Source organism: Microcaecilia unicolor, chromosome 6 (assembly GCF_901765095.1).
Source record: "Microcaecilia unicolor chromosome 6, aMicUni1.1, whole genome shotgun sequence".
NCBI lineage: Eukaryota > Metazoa > Chordata > Amphibia > Gymnophiona > Siphonopidae > Microcaecilia > Microcaecilia unicolor.
Genome location: NC_044036.1, coordinates 121780053 through 121805363, shown reverse-complemented (window position 1 = coordinate 121805363; position 25311 = coordinate 121780053). Strand labels below are relative to the sequence as shown.

Sequence of the window (25311 nt, the reverse complement as noted above, 5' to 3'; positions counted from 1 at the left end):
GACCAGTTTGGCATTGCTCAATCTTCCCACCCCTGTCTCTGTGGCTTCTCCCTGGTGCTGCGGTGGGTGGCCGACAGTGGCAGAGGCAACACTGAAAATTGGCTGTCTCCAGCTGGTGGAACCTTTCCTCTGCCTTTGGGTGTGATGAGCATGCTGGGAATGAAAACTCTAACAACTAGAATGAGATGAACAAAAAAATCCAAGCTGACAGAATTTAAACCACAAAGACCAACAGTTTCATACTAAGTAATATATAGGATGCATCTGAGTAATACCTAGATAGATTCCATTTAAATTTTCCCAAATGATTCATGCTCACCGTTCTTTTTCCAGGTAAGACTGGGTGGTGGAATGCCACTGGATTCACAAATAAGACTGATGAGGCTGCCTTCAGTTACTGTCAACTGAGAAACATCCTCTGAGCCACGAATAACTGGCGGGACTGAGAAAGTAATAAAGAATGCAAGAAAGTAAACATATTAGGATCAATCTTCCAAAAGCCACTTAGTAGATAAGAATCAAATATTTGTAGAAGATTATCTGTAGGAAAATGTTCAGCTGCAAGTTTGCTTAAACCCAGAGGCCTCGTTATTCAATACCTCTCTGAAACAGTATTAATAAAAAAAGGAAAGTGCCTTTTTATAATATACCACTGTTCTATCTTTCCACGCAAGTAACCCTCTTACTTATAACGTCGTTATCATTTAAGGAGGAAAAAAACTTCAGACGCTCAACATTCTATGTGGGCGCACAATGAATGATTGAATGCTTTACAACCACTGACACTGGAAGTTCATCCCAATGTGGATAATGTATTAGCTCCTCATAAGTCAAAAAACCTCCAACCAATATGTTAATAGGCTTAATAACCTTTTATCATAAGGTGAGAAGCTTATCTTATTATGTTCTCTCTCTTGTTATACACTGGCAACATTAATCTAGGCTGTATCCGTCACTGCGGCTGGGAACGCTCTACAGAACACTTCCATTTTGCTTTAGCTTCTTAAGGAGCGAAATTCACGGCCATTCAAAGTCCTACAATATCAAAATACAGCAGTTAATACGAGGGGGGGGGGGGAGTATATGGAACGTGGCAACAGGATCAAGCTGTGCAATGCTTACCTAGTTGTATCCAGCCATCTGGCCACGACAGAGCTACCTGCGTAGTGGCTGTCTATTTTTAAACCTTCGCTCTCCCTATCGCGAGAATGACTAATTACTTAAAGGGCCAGCCATCTATTATGGGGATCTACCACAATAGCCCTTAAATAAAGGCTCCCCATTCGATACGATTATTCAGTCCCATAGGGGCCAAGGATTGTAACCTGTAGATCCAGCGCAGTTCCACCTGGCTGGAGGGTTTTTGACTTATGAGGAGCTCATGCATTATCCACATTGGAATGAACTTCCAGTGTCAGTGGATGTAAAGCATTCAATCATTCATTGTGCGCCCACACAGAATGTTGAGTGTCTGAAGTTTTTTTTCCTCCTTAAATGATAAGGACATTATAAGTAAGAGGGTTACTTGTGTGGAAAGATATAACGTTAGTTTGTAGCAAGTACCAATGACAACTTTGATATAATATACCACTGCAATCCGCAAAACAAAAGGAATAAGTTCCCGCATGCCACCTTTTTATTGTGATGTAGTCACAAGAAAAAAAAAAAAGATTTGAAATGCTCCCAGGTTTTAACCTAATTCCTTTTTTTTTAAATTTATTTATTTATTAATATATTTCATTATTTCACTACAAATTGTGAATATGCAATCGGCATTACAATCAGGAAATCCATATAAAGGAAGATCTTTAAGGCCTATTCGTCCACAAATTAAGAAGAATTTGGTTCCAAGAGTCCAGAAATATAAGTAACATAAAGTATTAAAGAAAAATAATCTACCAGTTGCTACCTCGGGTTAGCGACCCTAGCCTGCTATTTATGGAGGGCATACAACATTCATATCTACTCTAGCATCAAGAAATTAACCTAATTCATTTTTAATGTGGAATACAAAAAAGTCATAAATAAGTAAATACATAGATAGCACCTGCTTTTCATAACATGATACCTATTTTAGTGGCCCTTTAACCAGCCGAAAAAAAATCTCTGTATGAATATAACAGTACTAGGGTGTCCCTATAACCTTCCAAATTACATACTGATTACGATTTATAACAAACTAGTAAAAGAGGCCCGTTTCTGAGCAAATGAATCGGGCGCTAGTAAGGTTTTCGTCGGCAACACCCCCCCAGCCAACCCCTTCGTTGTGGCATTGCTCCAGCTTCGTTGTTCTGCCATTGCTCCGCCCTCGAGGGCGGAGCCCGGAGCGATTTTGGTGGCTTCACCACCACGAACCTTCGAACCTTTTTGAAGGAAGTCAGGGCTTGGCTTCACTGACGTCACTGTCTTCAGAACGTTGAAGGTGAGTTTTATATATATAGATTACTACTCTATGAAAAGTTATTCCGTTATTATACATCCTCTGTGTACATCTGTATGCTCCACAAGCTAGCATGTTTGAAAATATAAGTGAGATTAAATAAAAATGCCACCAACAATAAAGAATGATAACATGGGTGCAGCAGCTCATAGGTCTGTTTGAGTGTACTCAGAACAATGGCTACACGGGAAGGGGAAACAGAGACTTATCTAATTGGCTTCAACTTTTTAACGGCACCCCATCCCCTGTTGTTATCCAACATATTTGCTCCCCAAGCAATGCAGCACCTCTTCTTCTTGCCACGATTAACTTTTCTAAAGCAGTGTTAAAGGTTAGAGCAGAGGTTCTTAACCTTTTTGTGCCAAGAACCCCTTTGAGAATCCGGTGAAACCTTCAGACCCCTTCTCAGAGAAAATGTAATTAATTGGATTGGCTACATTCCTATTCTGTAAAGAAAAGTAAGAGTCTATTTTCCTTTCTATAATAGGCTCCTATCAGGTGCCGGGCCTGTTACAGAATTGCTCTTATATTTTATAAAGTTCACTTGTACATCACAAGTCCTCCCCAGCTCAACCCAAACTATGCCCCCTAGATTCCTCTATGCACATCAATTTTATAATAGCTATAATCTGCATGAAAAACATGCTTTACATGTGGCAAATACTTTACAAAATTATGATCATAAAGCATACAACTTTCTCCTACTCTTACTTAAGCTTCAAGACAGAAACCTCAAATGTTTTCAGAGAAAAGCACCTTTGTTTCTATAATAATTTCACTAAGATCATCATTTTATCCCACTGAGCTCAAGAAGTAGGGGAAGATCAAGGGACTTGGGCCAAGGTCACAGGGAATCTGCTGTCAAACATCTGGCTCAGAACTCTAACTACTAAACCATGCTTTCTGTCCTTTGTTTTGATGCCAAACTCTCAACTTTAGAGAATTTCTTCATTTTGCTCAGTGTACAGTAGCACTTACCCCAAACATTGACATTGTAATTTTTTTCAGTTTTTCCAGCAACATTTGTGGCCTCACAGGTATAGCGTCCAGTATCTTGAACCTGAACTCCATCAATCTGAGAATAATAGGAGATAAAGGTATTTTCAGATCAGGGATGAAGGCACTGATTGGGATTAAATCCAAGTCATCTCCATAACATGATATAAAAAATGGCAGCAGATAAGCCCATCCTGTCAGCCCAGTTTCTCCAGTCCACACTGCTAAGGGATATAAAAATAGAGGAGAATTCAATGTGATTGAAAATTTCTGAATTTTAAAACAATGAAGGGTGGTCAAATTCTGGAAATTGAGGGCCTTGCCACCCTTAATGCAGGAGAAATTGCTCACAGAATTATTCTATACTTGGCTAATAAGAGCCTTGCTACCATTCAAGAAATTACCATTGGCGAGGTAATTTCTCTTGCTGTATTTTCAGGCTGGATTTGATTTAACATGCTGAAAAATTGTGCATGTCAGCTCTCGTTTCTCAGCAGTAAATTGCTGCAATATAGGTTCCAGTTGAAGCCCGCTTGGCAAAATGGACAGCTTCATAAAGCCCGGGAGACATAGAGGGGCATAATTGAACGAAAACGTCTATCTCCATGGGCGTTTATCTCCGAGAACGGGTCCGTGAAGGGGCGGACCGAACCGTATTTTCGAAAAAAATAGACATCCATGTTTTATTCGACAATTTGTGAGCTGGGCGTTTTTGTTTTTCAGTGATAATGGAAAATGAAAGCGCCCAGCTCAAAAACGAATAAATCCAAGGCATTTGTTCGTGGGAGGGGCCAGGATTCGTAGTGCACTGGTCCCCCTCACATGCCAGGACACCAACCGGGCACCCTAGGGGGCACTTTTACAAAAACAAAAAAAAAGGTAAAAGAGCTCCCAGGTGCATAGCACCCTTCCCTTGTGTGTTGAGCCCCCCCAAATCCCCCTCAAAACCCACTGCCCACAAGTCTACACCATTACTATAGCCCTAAGGGGTGAAGGGGGGCACCTACATGTGGGTACAGTGGGTTTGGGGGGGGGTTGGACGACTAAGCATTAAGCAGCACAATTGTAACAGGTGGGGGGGGATGGGCCTGGGTCCACCTGCCTGAAGTCCACTGCACCCCCTAACAACTGCTCCAGGGACCTGCATACTGCTGCCAGGGAGGTGGGTATGACATTTGAGGGTGAGAATAAAAAGTTGTGAAAAATCATGTTTTGTGGTGGGAGGGGGTTAGTGACCACTGGGGGAGTCAGGGGAGGTCATCCCCGATTCCCTCTGGTGGTAATCTGGTCATTTAGGGCACTTTTTGGGGCCTTATTCGTGAAAAAACAGGGTCCAGGAAAAGTGCCCTAAATTCTAGCTACAAACGCATACTTTATTTCCATTATCGGCGAAAGGCGCCCATCTCTCGTCGGCCGATAACCACGCCCCAGTTCCACCTTCGCCACGCCTCCGACACGCCCCCGTCAACTTTGTACGCTTCCACGATGGAGTGCAGTTGAAAACGTCCAAAATCGGCTTTCCATTATACCAATTTATTTGTTTTTGTGAGATAAATGTCTATCTCCCGATTTGGGTCGAAATCTAGGCGTTTTTCTCTTTCAATTATAAGGTGGATACTCAGCCAGTAAAAGATAAGTTTTTTATTGATCTCTTTGAAATACTAATAAGAGATTTTGATAACATTTTGATATTAAGAAGAAATCTTGATAAGTGCAGTAAATTGTTTTAAAATATCACAATAATAATTGGTAATAAAAGTAGTTAAAATATAGATAAAAATAAGGTGAAAGTAATAAAAAATATGGAGGGTTTTATGACCAATGATAATGTTATGATTGTGAGGTTCTTCCATGTGTTCCTTATTGGAAGTATGAGAAACAATGAGGTCTTTTCCCTTCATTGAAATGTGTGCAAGCAAATTTTATTTGGTTATCTTTCTATAATCAGGGCTCTATTTAAACAGGAGCAAGGAGTTGGTGATTCTGGTTTTATTGTGCATCTTGATTGTGCACCTTGATTTATTATGCATCATAAGTTTTAATTAGAAAAATTAATTAAAACAAAAAATATAATGGAATCATTATTAAATCTGCAATCCTACTTTTCAATTTACTACTTGTGTATTTTAAGTTGCTTCCACATTGCAAATAGAATTGGGCACTGTCTACGTTCATTGTTGGGGAGTGGACATAATTGTCAAACCTTGCCTAGGGCACAAAAATACCTTCTCCAGGCCAGGGCCACCGAGAGACTGAACCGGGCCTGGGGCAGGGCTGCCGTCGCCGGGCCCAGGGCATAATCGTCATCACTGCCGCTGCTGCCCTCCCCCCCCCAAATCATCATTGCCACTGCCCGCCCGAAGTACCTTGGCTGGCCCTGCCAGCTGCAGGCTCCTTCCTCTGCCCAGCACTGCCTGCCCCTGTGGCTGCTTTCCTCAGGTCGCACATGCTCAGTCTCAAAACTGAGCATGCGCAGCCTGAGGGCCCAGCCGCTGCTAGGCAGGCAATGCAAGGGGGGCCCGATGCCGGAGTTTTCTCTCTCCTGCTCCTGTTGGGAGCAGGAGAGAGAGAGAGAGACCCCTGTGCCCCCCCCCCCCTCTCGGCAGCTATATTCCTGGCTCTGTTTGGCACTTTCAACATTTACAAGTCATCAAGCAAAACTTCCAGTCTTTTACCATAAAGGAAGCTTCAAGAGTCATTACCTTAAGTAGGCTTCCATCCTCAGAGACACTAAGACCCGATTTCTGCAGCAGTGGTCTGCCATCCTTAAACCAGGTGAGTGTGGGTGGCGGAATGGCATTGCTTTGGCACTGCAATGTCACAGCATGGCCAATGAGGACTGAGACATTCTGTTCTTCTCCCATGATATTTGGTGGGACTAAAATAATTTTTAAAAGACATTACTCCAATAAGCTGTATAGCAAGAATAGAAAAATAGATTTGAAGACATTCTTATGAAATTAAGTTAGGGGACTGCATTAGAGAGTATGTGGGGATATCATCAATGTGGGCTACTATTAAGATGTGCTATTTTACTGTTAACCCCAGTGATTAGGAACTAAGTTTCATTGCATAAAATGGATCTGTGCTAAAATTGCAAAAGTTAGTGATAAAATAATACATCTTAACAGTAGCCCACATTGATAACTATACCCCTAATTGTACATTTCATCAACTCTCCTCACAGCTTTGACTCTTATGAGCAAGTTTCTATTTTATAATCATAAGCACTTGAAAACTACTGAAGCCATATCTTAGTCTAGCTAATGAGGTTTTTTTTCTGTCTCTTTTCTTCTATATTTTGTAGTTCCTTTCCTATTGTTTTTTTTAATTAATGATTGTACACTACTCTGATGTGTTTTATGAAGTGTGGTATATAAAGCTTTTATTAAACTAAACTAAACTTGTATTTTAAAAGTGTAGACATTTCACTGAAAAGTTAAGTTTCTTTTCTGGTGCTGGCACAAATAGACCAGCAAGTTTTTATGAAACGTGATCCAGGAACAGAGGTCCCTTGTGTTTTTTCTTTGCACAGGAAGTGCCTCACAGAACAGCTGATTTCACAGTTTGGAAATAATGTAGTGATCAGGCTGACTTCAAGGGATCAAAAATATAATAACTGTAATAAAGGGGTTTATTTACGTTCCTAGATACAGTATATAGAAATATCCCATGCTTTTATCACCATGGAGCCAGAAATTGGATACATTTCATTTCACATTTCAACATTATTTGATATACTGCCTATCAGAACATATATACAGTATCAGCAGTTTATAATATGACTAGTGAAAAAGGCCCGTTTCTTGCTCAAATGAAACGGGCGCTAGCAAGGTTTTCCGCTGAGTGTGTATGTTAGAGAGAGTGTGTGTGAGAGTGACTGTGTGTGAGAGAGTGAATGTGCAAGTGTGTGTGTGTGACTGAGTGGGTGCTACTGTGTTTGTGTCAGTGTGTGTGAGAGTGAGTGTGCAAGTGTGTGTGTGTGACAGAGAGAGAGAGAGTGAGTCTGGGTGGGAGTGTGTCTGTGAGAGAGAGAGAGTGTGTGTGTGAGAATGAGGGTGTGCAAGTGCTTATGTGAGTCACAGTTAATGCACCACAGGCTCTGGTCCACCATAAATAAATAAGAAGCTCTGAAGTCCCACCCCTCCCAGGCCAATCACTCCCCATGATCTTGTCTCACTGATGCTACTTCACACGTAGCTTTGGGGGTGTCTAAGTTTGAAGGAGTAGTCTCGTGCTAAACTCACAAATGCCTTAGAAGATGTCCTAATATGGAATAATATAAGAACAACAGGCTTTGCAGAAATGTAACACTTCGGTTTGTTTTTCAACTTATTACCAATGAAGCCCTTAAATCCTTTGCGTGGCTCAAATTTGACTTTGGCCTTCCTACCTCTCAAGTTTTGTGCTGGTATTCACTAAGGAATGCTGTTTGAAACAACTTTTCTTTAGTCTCCAGGACTCTGCTCTTCTCTGGTTTCCTCCATAGTTGCGCCCCTCCGCTAGCCTCTCATAGCTCCGGCCCTGGGGGGGGGTGGAGGTGTGAGTGTCTGCGACCCCGGGGGGTGAGGCATTGTGAAGGGCTGAAACTGCACTTTCGCTGGTATGGGGCAGGGGCCAGCAGCAGCAACTCTGCGTTTCCAGTGGGAGGGAGGTGGTGAGGTTGTTGATGTTGGCGTTGGGGGGGGGGGGGGGGGTCGATGTGTCTCGGGGCGGGGGAGGGGGATGTTTGATGTGGCTGGGATTCTGCTCTTTCCCCTTGTCCCCCCGCAGCCATTCCTCTCAATCGAGTCTGGGAAGTACCTGCTTGCGATGGTTTCCTTGATTATAGGAAGGGGGTGGGGGAGTCCATTCTCTCCGCCTTTAGTCTACAGGACTCCGCCCTTCTCTGTTTTCTCTGTAGCTGTGTTAGTCCGCAATGCATCTTAGGTGACGTTGTACGTCGCTTAGCAACGGTTTGTTGTGCTGGTTTTCATTTGTCCACGATGCGTCTTACGTGACGTTGTGTCGACTAATAACGGCTCGGCAATCCGATTTGTTGAGTGTGATGGCTCCGCCCGCAACGTCATGACGTTTGACGCGTGGGCAGGGCAAACAGGCATGGGTGAATTTCGGGTTTCACCACCATGCATGCTGTGAGAAGGAAGAGGCTGCCCTTATATGAGGAGGCCGCCAGAGGGCGCTCTCCCATTGAAAACCTAAAATGTCCTGATCTGGCCCCTAGAGGGAGCCAAAGAGTATAGTCCATGGTAGTGACCAGAAGGAACAGCTAGGGGGTGCTCCTGGCATAGGACTTGTACTTCCCGGGGAGGCCACCAGGGGGACTCTCTGAGTGGAAGCTGGATAGGTGGAGAAAGTTCTGGGTGCAGACCTTTCTGGAAGTAGGGGGAAAGGTCTAAAGAAAGGTGGAGTGGATTATTGGGCACCCTATAAAAAGCATCCTCTAGCCAAGGGAGAGGAGAGAAGATGGGGGGGGGGGGGGGGGGGGGAGCTGCAACACCCAGAACTGGAGAATTATAAGCCAGGGACTGAAGAAAGAGGCTGGCTGAAGTAGAGCTCAAGAGAGAGATCAGGAGAAGATTCCCTCCAAAGGCAAAGAGATACTTACCTGGTGGGGGCCAGGCAATGGATATGATTGTTATGCACAATTGCTACTGAGACAGAACTAACAGCCGTGGGGTGGAGAATAGGACCGTAAGGTTAATGTGAATAAAGAAGGTCCTATCCAGGGGAGGAGGCTGTTACACCCTGAGACCCAGATGTCCCCAGTAAATGGTCTCAGGGGTGAATCGCAGTAACAGATTAATAGTGGGCAAGCCAGGTTCCCACAAAACTGTAACCTAGCTAATAAACTGAATTTACATGCAACCAGCTAATTTGCATATTTTTGCAAGCAGAGGAAGCTGTGAGATCTTCCAGAGAAGGGTGACCTGGGGGCCCCACCAGAAGAACTGGTAAGGTGGGTCGGTTACCAGGTGATACAGCGGGGAGGCCGGGCCAGGACTGCAGGTTAAGGAAGAGGTCACCCTGAGGGAAAGGGGAGGACCAAACCTAGAGGCCTGAATGAATGTAGTCACAGAGAAGTCTGGTTTCAAGGTGGTTCTCTGAGGCAAAAGGCTGGTGAGGCCAGGCAGGAGCCACTAGAGGGCCAATGCACACCAGAGAGCGCCCCTGTGGGGGTTACAAAGGGCACTATCCCAGATGGGACCTTGTTGTTGAACAACCTCCTGAAGACAAGGACACCAGAGAATCCCTGCTACCCTTGACAGTTGAATAACAGTGACTGAAAGTTGAAACCAAGGGAAGAGCAGAGGGTTGGTAGGACCCAGGCAATAATTGTATTCCCAGGGAAGGGTGCAGAAAGGCCCACTGACTACAGGCGGGTTCTGGGGGACTAGAGAACTCAAAGTGAAGCTGAGTGGAAAAGGCGTCAGTCTCCAGAGGAGGTCTCCTGAGTGGGGATAGTGGGAGCGGTCGAGTTCCAGAGGCAAGTCAGCAGAGTGCCACGAGGTCTCCTGTGTCATGCTCACAAGCTCTTGTGTGGGTGAAGACAGACGGCACGGAGAGGTGCAGGTCGAGAGCAGACAGCACGGAGAGGTGCTTGCTGACAAGTTCTTACAGATGGTGGCAGTGGTGGGATACACAGCGGACGTCCACGCAGAAGGCAGACAGACAAAAGGGGAGCTGAAGAACGCTGACCAAGTCGGGGGAGTTCCAGAGACCAGACGAGTGGCCAGAGTGTGAAGGGGGTGTCCAGGAGGTTCCTGAAGCCCGTCGAGGGGGCCAACGCTGACAAAGGCGCATTACTCGCCTACCCAGGTAAAGGGTACCTAGGGGGGAGGTGAGGGAGGATCCAGTAAACTGAGAAGAGCAGTTCATGTAAATGATAGAAAGGCTTGTTCTTGTGGAGATTCTGGGACGAGTTTAAGGAGTAGAGCAAGTGTAGGACCAGGGGAAAAGACAGTCCGCACTTGGATATCTCTCTTGTGTTGCAGGCTACATCCCATCAGACGGTCAAGAAGGACGTCGGAGCCATGGGAGGGCGGAGACGATTCAGACCGAAGAGAAAAGTCCAGAGGCCCGAGGAGCCGGAGCCCAAGTCGCCAGCAGAAGGAATGGACATGGCAGAGTTGGACACCATGATCCAGGTTCTGGGACTTGGAGTGGGACTGTGTTCAGAGACTGTTGGGACATTGTTTAAGCCTGAAGGGGTGTCTGGGGAAGACAGGACCCCGAGAAAAAGAGAAGTGATTGAGCCAGAGTGTGACCAATGTGGGGAAATGGGCCATGTTGGGAAGTGGTATCTGGCAGTAGGCAGTTCAGGGGATGAACTGGGAGACTGGGAGGAGATAAGGAATCCTACAGTCGGTTGGTTGGGGTTAAGTGACATGGCAGGCAAGAGGAAGCCCAAAGGCCATGGGAGTCGGGAGGTAACCCATTCCTCAGGGGCAGACTGCATGGGTAGGCCGGGAACCCAAAGGGCAAGAGGTGTCTGCAGGGAAGAGGGTCAGGAGGAACCCGCTGCAGGGAAAGCACCCAATGTCCCAGGGAGAGGGGTGGCCACAAACCTGAAAAGTGCCAAGAGGGAGGAGGGGTGCCGGGACAAGGAAGGAAAGCCCCAGTTGCAGGATAGTGAAAGTCCTGGTAAGAAGGGTAAACCCTCTAGGAAAGGGAAAGGGGGTGTAGGCCCTGGTGAAAACTTCCCAGGTAACAGGATAAAGAGTAGTCCTGATGGTGGAGGGGAAGTCAATGTACACTGTGAGCAGGGGGGTGAGACAGCTGAAGATAAAGTAGGCTGCCCATGCTATGGTGAGGACCGGGCAGTATTTCCATGGGGTGGGGAACCAGGGAGTGTTGCCCCAAGGGAGAAATACTGGGAGGCCCGGGAAAAGAATGAGAACCCGCTGTTAAAATCCCTTACTGAAAATGTCTGGCAGTTAGAAGGGGAATTACAGGCCCTATGTAAACCGGGGCAAGTCTATAGGAACCCTGAGCAACGTCTGAGGGAGGTCTTGGAACTTAATAAGGGACTGTTGGTAACTTTAGTGGGCAATATACAGCAGCAAGAGGAGTCCCATAAGGTAATGGAGAAGGGTCTGAGGGAGACTGAGCAGAGGTGGGGCCTATTTGAGGCCACTTGTAAGGAAAAGATGGCTGCTTCAGTGCATGCCTTGGAGGCCAAACAGGCAGAGTCCCTTAAGCAGAAGGAAGGCTGTGAGGCACTGCTAGCCACTGTTAGGGCTGAGCTGTCCACAGAAAGTAGGCTAAGGGAGGAAAAGGAAGCAGAAGTAGCCCAGCTTACAACTACCCTGAAAGAGACCCAAGCCTTGAGGGAGACCCAATTAGCTAAGCTGCAGTCCACACATGAACAGGAGATAAGGGACCTCACAGACAAATTGCAACAAGACCAGGAGCAGAGGGTATCCCTAAGTAAAGCTGAGTTACAGAATGCTCGCCAGGAGTGGCATAAAGAGCGGGAGGCCCTGAGGGAAACTATTAGAGAGATGGGTAAACTACCGCACACAGCTATAAGAGAGCTGAGGGGGAGTTTAACCCAGGTAAAGGCTTGGCTGGGAGAATTAAAGGGCCAACAGGAAAGCCAGCTGAGGGAAGTACAGCAGGGGTATGATAGAGCTGTGGTAGAGTTAATGGTGGCCTTGCAGCAGACCCAAGCTGAGTGGGCTGTAGAGAGACAGCAAGCCAAAGAGACCACAGAAAGGGCAGAAAGATGTAGGGAGGCCATGGAAGAGAAGTGCAGGGTGCTGACCCTAGCAGTTGATGTGCTCTTCCAGGATGGGCAAGGGAGGTTAAGAGAGCTTCAGGAAGCCCACTCCTGCATTGTAGCCCTACAGGAAAAGCTCAAGGGGAAGGAGCGACCAGGAGGGGTCAGTCAACTCCTACCCATGAGTAAGGGTCAGGATAGAGAGAGTCAGAATGACCCAGGAGGTGTTAAATTAAGTAAACTCCTGTCCATGAGTAGGGGCCAGGATAGGGAGAGTCAGTGGGACTCTGTTGAAACCACAAGGAGGGGTGGTGTAAAGTTTAAAGTGGATGAGAAACCCCAGAAGGGCAAGCAGGAAAGGGAAGAGGCTGCCCAGGGGAGGGAAAGGTTCAGGTCCCAGAAGAAAGGGTTGATCCTAGGGCCCCGAGACCGCCCAGTAGAGTTGGGGGATGCAAGAGCTCCTAGGCAGGGGACCCCAGCTCAGGAAGGGTGCCAGGGGGAGGCTAGATCACCCAGAGGCTGGGGGGAGTCTTGTGCTAAAAGGGGTTATCCTAGTCCAAAAGGGAGGAATAGGAAACACTTAAAAGTCTCAGGGAAAAGGAGACTTGGAACCCTATACAAAACCCATAGAGGTCAGTCAGGGCCTAGGGGTCGACAAAGTACAGCCCAGGGTTGTAGAAAGGAAAAGGGTTTGATTAGAAGTTTCCCTGAAGTGCTAGGGGCACTAGGCCTGAGGAAAGTGCACCCAAAACCAAGAGTGAAGAAGGGGGTGTACTCATGGGCTAGGAAAGTAGGGGAAGAGATTAGACGCCGAGGCTTAGGAAGGCGGAGAAAGAAAAGATTAGGGATCTTTGAGTTTCTAGGGGTTACAGAGGAAGGTCCCCTAGAGCAAAGCCGAGCCTTTGTGGTAAGGCGGACCACTGGGTACAAAGCCTTCCTGAGAATCCCTCCTAAGTGATAGGGGAGAGAAGGAACCTGACCCCGAGATGAGTTAGAGGGAGTCAGGAATTGCTGCTCCTCAAAGAAGAGATTTGAGGGAGCAGCAATATCTTAAGGGTGGGGGTATGTGAGAAGGAAGAGGCTGCCCTTACATGAGGAGGCCGCCAGAGGGCGCTCTCCCATTGAAAACCTAAAATGTCCTGGTCTGGCCCCTAGAGGGAGCCAAAGAGTATAGTCCATGGTAGTGACCAGAAGGAACAGTTAGGGGGTGCTCCTGGCATAGGACTTGTACTTCCCGGGGAGGCCACCAGGGGGACTCTCTGAGTGGAAGCTGGATAGGTGGAGAAAGTTCTGGGTGCGGACCTTTCTGGAAGCAGGGGGAGAGGTCTAAAGAAAGGTGGAGTGGATTATTGGGCACCCTATAAAAAGCATCCTCTAGCCAAGGGAGAGGAGAGAAGATTGGGGGGGGGGGGGGGGGGGAACCTGCAACACCCAGAACTGGAGAATTATAAGCCAGGGACTGAAGAAAGAGGCTGGCTGAAGTAGAGCTCAAGAGAGAGATCAGGAGAAGATTCCCTCCAAAGGCAAAGAGGTACTTACCTGGTGGGGGCCAGGCAATGGATATGATTGTTATGCACAATTGCTACTGAGACAGAACTAACAGCCGTGGGGTGGAGGATAGGACCGTAAGGTTAATGTGAATAAAGAAGGTCCTATCCAGGGGAGGAGGCTGTTACACCCTGAGACCCAGATGTCCCCAGTAAATGGTCTCAGGGGTGAATCGCAGTAACAGATTAATAGTGGGCAAGCCAGGTTCCCACAAGACTGTAACCTAGCTAATAAACTGAATTTACATGCAACCAGCTAATTTGCATATTTTTGCAAGCAGAGGAAGCTGTGAGATCTTCCAGAGAAGGGTGACCTGGGGGCCCCACCAGAAGAACTGGTAAGGTGGGTCGGTTACCAGGTGATACAGCGGGGAGGCTGGGCCAGGACTGCAGGTTAAGGAAGAGGTCACCCTGAGGGAAAGGGGAGGACCAAACCTAGAGGCCTGAATGAATGTAGTCACAGAGAAGTCTGGTTTCAAGGTGGTTCTCTGAGGCAAAAGGCTGGTGAGGCCAGGCAGGAGCCACTAGCGGGCCAATGCACACCAGAGAGCGCCCCTGTGGGGGTTACAAAGGGTACTATCCCAGATGGGACCTTGTTGTTGAATAACCTCCTGAAGACAAGGACACCAGAAAATCCCTGCTACACTTGACAGTTGAATAACAGTGACTGAAAGTTGAAACCAAGAGAAGAGCAGAGGGTTGGTGGGACCCTGGCAATAATTGTATTCCCAGGGAAGGGTGCAGAAAGGCCCACTGACTACAGGCGGGTTCTGGGGGACTAGAGAACTCAAAGTGAAGCTGAGTGGAAAAGGCGTCAGTCTCCAGAGGAGGTCTCCTGAGTGGGGATAGTGGGAGCGGTCGAGTTCCAGAGGCAAGTCAGCAGAGTGCCACGAGGTCTCCTGTGTCATGCTCACAAGCTCTTGTGTGGGTGAAGACAGACGGCACGGAGAGGTGCAGGTCGAGAGCAGACAGCACGGAGAGGTGCTTGCTGACAAGTTCTTACAATGTGGAACGTTCAGAGTTGTGGAGGCTTCATAGAACGTTGGAGGTGCGTTTTATATAGAGAGATTGTGAAATATTGAGAAGATGGGAGTACACAGTAGGAGGCCTAGGTTACTAAGGGGTTCTTTTACTAAAGCTTAGTGCATGCGCACTAACTGCAGAATTCTATATATCGTGCCTAGAGATCTGCGCCTAAATCCAGGCGTAACTTAATTGGCTTAAAAAGCCAATCAGCGTTTTTAACAGCACATAATGAGCACTAATTGGCAATAAGTAGATTCACTTATATGCATGGTTTAAGACTGCTCCTCTGCAGGAAAGACTCCGCATAAGCGCGCGTACGGAATATGGAAGCCGATTGGCGTGTGACAACTGAGATTTCAAATTTACCGCCCCTTTAACTGCCACAGGCAGAATAAGTGAAAGAATGATGTTAGAGTGTACACTGGAGTCGTTGTCATCGCGCAACTGTAAGACTTTAACACTGGCTGAACGAATAGAAGTTCTTAAAAAATTAGAAAACATGGAGGCATATTTTCAAAGCACTTAGCCTTCCAAAGTTCCATAGAAACCTATGGAACTTTGGAAGACTAAGTGCTTTGAAAATATGCCTCAAAGTCAAACATCTATGCTAAAGAATATGGTGTCAATCCCAGTCAAATTTCACGTATCTTGAAGCACAAAGACCAGCCTCTGGAAGACTGGCAAAAATACAAATCCACACCGGAAACAAAAATGGGCGGGAAAAGCTGAGGAGGTGGAAGATTCTCTTCTTCGGTGGTTTTCTCAAGTCAGGAGCAGACAGTTTCCTGTCAGTGGTCCACTGCTTATGGAGAAAGCTAATCAGCTAGCTGAAAATCTTGGACTAACTGAATTCAAAGCCATTGTTGGATGGTTGGAAAGATGGAAGAAGAGGAACAACATAAAATTCAAGAAACAGCATGGTGAAAAACAAGACGCTGATGACTTCGGTACTGAAAATTGGGTTGTTTCAGTTCTTCCTACCATCTTGAATGAGTTTGCACCTTGTGACATTTTCAATGCTGATGAAAACGGTCTCTACTAGCGAGCGACTCCTGATGGAACACTTGCATTCAAACAAGCCGAAACTACAGGAGGTAAAACGTCGAAGGACCAACTGACGATCCTCCTTTGCTGCAATATGGATGGGAGTGAGAATTTGGAACCACTTGTCATTGGAAAGAGCAAACAGCCCCAATGCTTCAAGAATGTTAAGCGACTTCCCATGTCATACAAGGCTAACGCAAATTCATGAATGACTGGGGAAATTTGGAAGCAGTGGCTAAAGAAATTTGACACTAGAATGCGGGCACAAAAGCATCTGATTTTGTTGTTTTGTGATAATTGTGCTGCACACAGTGATGATGTCAGGCTGTCTAACATCAAGGTGGTCTTCCTGCCACTAAACACTACCTCTCTGATCGAATCTATGGATCAGGGCATAATAGCCAATTTCAAACAACATTATCGGGCTCTTGTGCTACGTCGTCTGATGAGCATTATGAATGACCAGACTGGCAAGGATAAACGTGCTGTTGAACTGGCTCATAATCTATCACTGTTGGATTCCCTACATATGCAGAAAGAAGCCTGGAATCATGTTACACAGGCAACCATTGTGAACTGCTACAAGCGGGCAAGCTTTGTTAGGGATGTGGCGAGGGACGAAACAGATGCAGCTGTTGCAAACGCGTCAGATGAACAGGCTATTGACATCCCAGCCTGTGTTACTGAAGAGGAGTTTCATCACTACGATCTACAAACAGCTGACGACAGCACTGATGTCCAGATATGCACCTACACACAGGCAACGGCTGATGAAACAGATGATGAAATGAGCAGCGAGGCACATGCTGACGAAATTCAATAACCTCCTGCCACTTCTGCAAGAGCGCTGGAGAGTCTCAACACCATGTGGGCTTATCTGGAAGCCACTAGATGTCAGTGCTATGACAGTTTTTACCGTCTGGCAGACGTAGTCTATGGAACTCACAGACACAAGAGTGTACAGCGGACTATGACTGATTATTTCAAGTAAGCCTAACGCCAGTTAACGGAGACTGTATAACGTCCGTTAACGGAGACTGTATACTGTACGTATAATGAACAGTACTGTACATATGTTTATCAGATGTCAAGTTTCTTTGGGTCACAACGGTTAAGTGCACGCTTCGGTTAACTGCATGTATTTCTTTGGTCCAAGACCCTTGCACTTAAGCGGATTGCACTGTAATTGGGTGTATTAATTATTCTTTCCCTTGGCCTCATTCAAGGACAGGAAGTGAGACAGGTATGTAATTTGACCAGGTGGGAGTCTCAAGCAAACAGTCTCATTGCCACTGCAGATGGTCCCTCACCTTCCCTCAAATCCTTTAGAGTTTTAAAAACATCACTGTTGAAATCATTCTGCAATTTACCTAACTATCCAGACATCATTTGTTTTAGCAAACTTCATCCTGCTCTGATAATGGGACATAAACCCTCAAATCATTGTCACAAATGTATTCAGTAAAAAAATGTATTATCCACAACTTCCTTGGCTGGCATATATTTCTATGTAACCTACATACTTGAGATTTATTGCCCCAAAAGTGTTTTGTTAGTGATTGTGGAGAAATTGCAGAGCATATGTTACTTCAATAATATTCGCAGTAGCAAAAAAACAAGTACTTCTCACCATAAACTCTGAGATCAATATCCCTTTCTTTCTCTCCTGCAGCATTCACTGCCACACATGTATACCTTCCTGTATCACTGATCTGTGCACTTCTCAATGCAAGCACATGACCTCCGAACAGGACCTGTAAAGGCAGAATATATAGCCACATTAGGTGTTTGTGAGGGAGTCTATAGGAAATTACCAATCCCCCTTAATAGTACTCCCTCACAGTCATGGAGCCACCTTAAAAGGAAAGCCACTGTGCAAGGATGAGATGACTCAGCAAGAACAGAGCAGGGAGGATGTGGGTAAGGCAGGAATGGATAAAAACCTCAGCAGATTTGTTTATGGACATTCCTTGCTCATTTGGTTTTATTGTATAGTCTGGTTGAGAAGGGAGGGGATCTAGGGGGAAATTGAGGAGTAAGTGGGGGGTTTATATGTCTATCTAAAAATTAGGAGGTTCCCGTTTGGGCCTTTATGTTTGAGAAGCGATTTGTTTTACATGGAGGGGCATAATTGAAATGGGCGCCCAAGTTTTCTCGCAAAACGTCCCGGTGGAGTGGCGGGGAAACCCATATTATCGAAACAAGATGGAAGTCCATCTTTCGTTTCCATAATACGCTCGGGGACGCCCAAATCTTGATGGTTGTCCCTAGACTTGGTCGTTTCTGATTTTCGGAGATAATGGAAACCAAGGACGCCCATCTCAGAAATGACCAAATGCAAGCCCTTTGGTCATGGGAGGAGCCAGCATTCGTAGTGCACTGGTCCCCCTAACGTGCCAGAACACCAACCGGGCACTCTAAGGGGCACTGCAGTGGACTTCAGAAATTGCTCCCAGGTACATAGCTCCCTTACCTTGTGTGCTGAGCACCCCAAAACCCACTACCCACAACTGTACACCACTACCATAGCCCTTCCGGGTGAAAGGGGACACCTAGATGTGGGTACAGTGGGTTTGTGGTGGGTTTTGGAGGGCTCACATTTACCACCACAAGTGTAACAGGTAGGTGCGGATAGGCTTGGGTCCGCCTGCCTGAAGTTCACTGCACCCACAAAAACTGCTCCAGGGACCTGCATACTGATGTCATGGACCTGAGTATGACATTTGAGGCTGGCACAAAATATTTTTAAAGATGTTTTTTGAGGGTGGGTGTTAGTAACCACTGGGGGAGTAAGGGGAGGTGATCCCCGATTCTCTCCGGTGGTGATCTGGTCAGTTCGGGACGCCCTTTTTTTTCCATTATGGGTCAAGGATGCCCATGTGTTAGGCATACCCGTCCCGCCTTCGCTACGCCTCCGACACGCCCCTGTGAACTTTGCTCATCCCCCCAATGGAAAGCAGTTGGGGATGCCGAAAATCAGCTTTCGATTATGCCGATTTGGGTGACCCTGTGAGAAGGACACCCATCTTCTGATTTGTATCAAAAGATGGGCGTCCTTCTCTTTCAAAAATGAGCCTGATAGTGTGTATTTAGCTTCTTATGTTTGATGTATATTGCCTGAAAATTAAAAAAAAAAAACCTCAGCACAGATCAGTCAGAGAGGCCCAGAGGATAGAGGAGAAGCCTTCGACCCTATGCTTCCACCACAGAAGTGTAAGCTGCAGAAGCACTTCTCAGGTAGGCCAAGTTTCTCTTGGAACTCTGCTGGAACTGTATTGTTGGAACTAAGGACCAAGCCTGGGTTCAACTTTGCTGAATACTAGGAGAAAGTACTTTAAGCTTGGGACTGTAGTCCAGAGACAAACTGGTTCTGCTGCCTTTTGAGAGCCAGACTAGTGCACACTGTGGCCTTGCCAGAGCAGGCCTCAGAAGACAATTTTATATATATATATAATTTTTTTTGACCTTTAAAACCTCAGTGTAGCTGTGTTTTCAAGGCGCCAGGCCCCACCCTTGCTCACACTGCTATAGTAATCCACTCTTTAGGCCCCCCCCCCCCCCTGCATAGTAACACAACAATTCTATGACACTGGCTGAAGTTATCTTGGGGTCAGTCGGTGACTCAGTCACAAGGCTGTGCCACAGTAGATCTGTTCTCATGTCTCTCCTCCACTGGGCCCTGGGTGGGAAGGAGGAAACCAAGTTGTTGTATACCTACAGCTGGGATTGGTTGACTAGTAATTGAGTAAATTTGGGCTCACTTTGTTTCTTGCTTTCTGTAAGAAAATTTGAGCCCCACTTTTTAAAATAGTTTCAGAATTCTGAAGGAAATACATAAGTAACAGAATTAAAAGAGCATCAATTCAAAATAACAAAGAAAAGGAAAAGTCATACCAGCTTCCAAAAATCCACAACTGAGAGACGTGCAGCAACAGGAAATAATGAAAAAGGAAATTACAGGTCAAATAACCCTAAAACAGCCAAAATATATAATAATACCCCCCCCCCCCCACACACACACACACACACACACACACATACACACACATCAATCAACTATCATAATTAGAAAAACAAATCTCATACTTGGTTAGTGGAAATTATCTTACTATTAATGCACAAATTCAAATAAGTTCTGCTGTGAAATTTGATTATATATTTAGCAAATAAATTTCAAAAAGCAAACTGTACCCTAAGCAAGAGCTTGGGGTCAAAGAGACAAACGTTTTCTTCTAATACTCTATTAGTAGAAATATTTGGAAAAGCAATAAGCCTGTATCCATGAAGAAAAAACAGTGAAGCAGCAAGTGTTGCTCTATATTATTTGCCTCTTCAAAAGAAGGTACCAAAAAATCATTTTAATTAAGGGCCCTGTTTACTAAGGCGCACTAGCAGGCTTATTTTCGAAAGAGAAGGGCGCCCATCTTTGGACACAAATCGGAAGATGGGCGTCCTTCTCACAGGGTTGCACAAATCGGCATAATCGAAAGCTAATTTTGGGCGTCCTCAACTGCTTTCTGTCGCGGGGACGACCAAAGTTCACGGGGGCGTGTCGGAAGCATAGCGAAGGCGTGCTTAACACATGGGCATCCTCGGCCGATAATGGAAAAAAGAAGGGCGTCCCTGACGAACACTTGGGCGACTTTACTTAGTCCCTTTTTTTTACGACCAAGCCACAAAAATGTGCCCTAAATGACCAGATGACCACCGGAGGGAATCGGAGATGACCTCCCCTTACTCCCCCAGTGGTCACTAACCCCCTCCCACCCTCAAAAAAATGTTTAAATATTTTTTCCAGCCTCTATGCCAGCCTCAAATATCATACCCAGCTCCAAGACAGCAGTATGCAGGTTGGAGCAGTTTTCGTGGGTACTGCAGTGCACTTTAGGCAGGCAGACCCAAGCCCATCCCCCCCCTACCTGTTACACTTGTGGTAGTAAATGTGAGCCCTCCAAAACCCACCACAAACCCCTCTGTACCCACATCTAGGTGCCTCCCTTCACCCATAAGGGCTATGGTAATTGTGTACAGTTGTGGGGAGTGGGTTTTGGGGGGCTCAGCACAGAAGGTAAGGGAGCTATGTACCTGGGAGCAATTTCTGAAGTCCACTGCAGTGCCCCCTAGGGTGCCCAGCTGGTGTCCTAGCATGTGAGGGGGACCAATGCACTACGAATGCTGGCTTCTCCCACGACCAAATGACTTGGATTTAGTCGTTTCTGAGATGGGCGTCCCTGGTTTCCATTATCACTGAAAATCGGGAACGACCATATCTAAGGACGACCATCTCTAAGGTTGACCTAAATGTTGAGATTTGGGCGTCCCCGACCGTATTATCGAAACAAAAGATGGTCGCCCATCTTGTTTCGAAAATGCGGGTTTCCCCACCCCTTCGCCGGGACGTCCTGCGAGGATCTCCTCAGGAAAACTTGGGTACCCTGTCCGATTATGCCCCTCCACGTGTCTCTAGCATTAGACAGCATGGCTTAGTAAACAGGGCCCTAAGTCTATTACGAAACAATTTGTTCCATCATCCCAAACTCTGCTTCAGCCCTCCTTGATATCAAAATATAATAAACACATACACATGCAGATGATATAGCGCTGCTTGTCCCTTTGGGGGTTGATCTACACCGGGCAGGGATAGTGCTGGGCAGACTTATACGGTCTGTGCCAGAGCCGGTGGTGGGAGGCAGGGCTGGTGGTTGGGAGGTGGGGATAGTGCTGGGCAGATTTATACGATCTGTGCCCTGAAGAGCACAGGTACAAATCAAAGTAGGGTATACACAAAAAGTAGCACATATGAGTTGTCTTGTTGGGCAGACTGGATGGACCGTGCAGGTCTTTTTCTGCCGTCATCTACTATGTTACTATGTTATGTTACTTTCACAGGTCATGAGTTCAATGAAGGCAAGTAGAATGTTAATTAATGCACAGAAAATAGAATGTCTTTGCTTTGATGAAAAGGATTGGACTTTACTTTAAAACCAATGACTGATAATTGGGTCACTCTATTAAGGGAGTCCATCACATCTTTATGTGTTTGACTGAGTGAGGAAGAAGAAGAGCAGGAACAACTGTCTTATGTAACTAAAACTGCCTTCAGCAGACAGCCTATGATCTTAATCCTTACACAGATCAACAGACCCTCTGTACTGTCATGGAAGGTGATGGTACTTATGGCCTATTTTACTAAGCCACGCTAGCGATTTCCGGCGCGGCAAATGAGAGGAAGCCCATTCAATTCCTACGGGCTTCCTCTCATTTGCCATGCGGGAATGGCTAACACGGCTTAGTAAAAGAAGCCCTTAGTGTCTTGGGCCATTGCAACATGCTTTATGTAGGTCTTCCATCTAAATGGTTGTGTCATTTGCAAATAGTCCAAAATACTGCAGCCCAAATTGTTACAGGCACTGGCAGAAAAGGACGTTCATGCCTATCTTTAACATGTATGAAAATATAATATCACAGTCAGAAGGTTAGTTCTAATTAACTAACCTTTTAAAGTAGTGTGATGTAACAGACCTAGTGACTTGCACAATTGGATTTTGATCACTGGATTTAGTGTGTGGATTATTCAAACATCTTGTTTTGGACATTCTGGATATTTTATATACTGGCGCTCAAGATATTGGATTCATGTATGTAGGATTCTAATAAATTAGATTGGGTCTCTTTATATTTGGATTCTATATTGATATTGATTAGTATTTGAAGTTCACTGGGGAGTTTTGATCTCTGTCATCTGCCACTTAAAGTTTCAGATACTTAAACTTTCACGAGTTCAGCTAATTACAGCCAACTGATAAAGGATGATCAGATAAGTAATAGATTCAAAGTGGCATTAATAGTGATGACGGTGATTTCAAATGTACCCATAGTGGTTGTATGTTTTTATGATAATACACTAGATGTTATCCATGATATGTAAATACAAGTGTATTGTTTACTTTTTGAAATGCATTAATTAGTAGTCTTGTGAAATGAGTAAGAAGGTTGGTAGATACAACTAAATACACAGATTAAGATTTATATGCTCACTGGTTCACATTCACACAACCAAACTTGTTTTCAGTTTTAGTTTCAGGCGATAAGTTTCAGCTGCAGTTTCGGTTTCATCTGAAAGTGTTTAAGCAGTTTCAGACAAAACTGAAAAAAGCCTATAGGTAGAATGGACCCTCAATCCCTTAGACGGTATACACCCTTTCAGGAAGCATGCCAAGGACATCGCCTCTTAAGCCACCACTATAAGCGGTCTTCAAAATTACTTCGCCTTTTTGAGGCCCAGCAAACAACACAAACACCCTATCTATCTCATAAAACTCATTAGAGATCTCCAAGTTGAGCAAAGTTCAACGCATATCAAACATATGTAGAACCCAAAAGTCCTCCCCACAATCATTTTCTCAAAAGGAGGGTACAGGGACCACCTGCTATGGATGGAAGGCAGAAACTATCTTTGGGAGGAAAGAAGGAACTGTCTGGATTCAAGGCCGGTGTTCGGGACTGTTGGAACTGGGTCTCAGAACCGGAACACAGTTCCTCCCCAAATAAATTCCCCAAACTGAATTTCTTAGGACCACCGGCCTGATAAGTACCAAAAACTACAAACAAAATAAGCTTTTCACATTAATAAAGTTTATTCTTACCCAAGAATATGAAAAATAAGAAATCAGTAGCAGCAAGTAAAAGCAGGGTAATTTGGAAACATATGCAAAAGGAATTGCCAGAGAAAATGGACACCTGTCTAACAGTCTGTCGAGACTAACTGAGAGAGACTGTCAGTGTTCCACCTGCCTTACAAATCAGGCTACTTATATACAGAAGTTTGCAGCCCAAAGCACAAAGAAATAGTTTCAAGAATGCAACACATGGCATAAGTAATCTTTTATAAAAAGAAACTGGGAAATTCCAAACCCTTTTAATTTAAATTCTACTAACCAAAATTGGTTTAAAATATAAATAGCATTCAGTGGTGTAACACCCTGTAACTCAAAATTCCGCAATCAGGATCATCTCTAGTAAATAAACAAGGAACCTCAAACCTCCTCGTAGGGAACACACTGCTGCATTAGCTTGGTCCACTATTTACATGTAGGAGTAGAGTACTATGACGGGTTCCAGTGAGGAAAAGAAAAGAAAAAAAGCCAACCGCAAAAACTCATAATTACATGAGAAAAACAGATGGCATAAAAACTCTCCTTCTCCTTCACTGACTAAAGAGTTAAACAAGGTGAAACACCCCTCTTCTGATTAAATGTATCTTGCATCCCCCCAAAACCACTCATCAATAATTTAAAGCCTGGCCCCTTAACCTAAAACTGCCCGCCCTGTCTTACAAGATGAACAAAAACTTTAGGAAAATCGCAGGCTTGTTAAACCCACAAAAATAGACAATATCCTCTGAAAATCGCAGGCTTATTTAACCTACACAATCTTTCCACAAGTCAATTTTCCACAAAACCAGACACTTATCTGCTTGTTGGTGACTCAGGGCTCAGTCAGTTTTGTAAATCCAGGCTGATGGTAATCAAACATGGAGAAGACACCATACTGTTCAGTTTAAGCCTTTGACACCATCCCGTGTCTCCCTTCAACAAGTGCGCCTTGTTTCGCCGATATCCAGGCTGCTTCAGGAAGGGTACTGTCTTGGATCCTTACATGGACCTCTCAAAATCACCAAACTGGCCGTAAATCAATAACTGCATGCACTATCAAGATGGAGCAAATGAGAAAGATGCCGGCAGGAAATTTAAACCTAACCGCGTCACACCTTCTACGAAAAGACGCCCCGCCCCAGGAACAGGCTGCTCCAATGCGTTCACACCAGCCCGGCCTCTGGGAGTGGCTATTTCTGAATTAGTAGTAAGCATTCCATTCGATATTGCGATTTAAACCCTTTGGTTCCACTGTCTGTAATAAATGGATCCAGTATTGTTCTTTTCTCCATAGAATGCTTTTGGCATAATTGCAAGTGGAACATAAAAAATACATTTCCTTCAAAGAAACATTTTAGTTTCCTGCTTTTAATTAAGCACATTCTCAGTAGAGACTTCTAATCTCAATTCAAAAGGTCAGTGTCCTATTCTTATAGTGTCTTATTCCTACAGTATGCTTTTCTTCCCTTGCCTGGGGCCTGCCATGATTACCTATTACCTTCTCCCATGTCCATCCCCTTCATCTCTTCACAGGGCAATTAGTTCTCATGCAGATAGGAAACCTCCTGCACCCTGTTTATCAGCAAATGGCTTCTTTGAACACATGTATGGAAAACAGTGAATTGCATTACTCATTGCCTTCCAATTACCTGACAAGAAAGAGGGAGGGGTGAAAGGGGTGCTTGTCCTTGTGCTGGCTACTGAGATACATAGTAACATAGTAACATAGTAGGTGACGGCAGAAAAAGACCTGTACAGTCCATGCAGTCTGCCCAACTTTTGTTGTAATCCATAGAAGGAAAAATTGTTTCTACACGTTACTGTCTGTAGATTATGATTTTCTTATGCATTTCCAACACTGGAACCACATATTCTAGGCCT

The 25311-nt window shown here is 45.3% G+C and overlaps 1 protein-coding gene across 2 annotated transcripts in view; it reads right to left on the bottom strand.

Moving 5' to 3' along the window:
• The window catches only part of HMCN1 (hemicentin 1), a 672624-nt gene that overhangs the window by 277750 nt on the left and 369563 nt on the right, over positions 1 to 25311 (bottom strand). For both annotated transcript variants that reach the window (XM_030206904.1, XM_030206905.1), the window contains exons 40-43: positions 17406 to 17529; positions 6139 to 6314; positions 3419 to 3515; positions 320 to 442 (exon numbers count right to left, since the gene is read on the bottom strand). In XM_030206904.1, coding sequence (XP_030062764.1) covers positions 320 to 442; positions 3419 to 3515; positions 6139 to 6314; positions 17406 to 17529 — 520 coding nt within the window. The remainder of the gene's footprint in view (positions 1 to 319; positions 443 to 3418; positions 3516 to 6138; positions 6315 to 17405; positions 17530 to 25311) is intronic.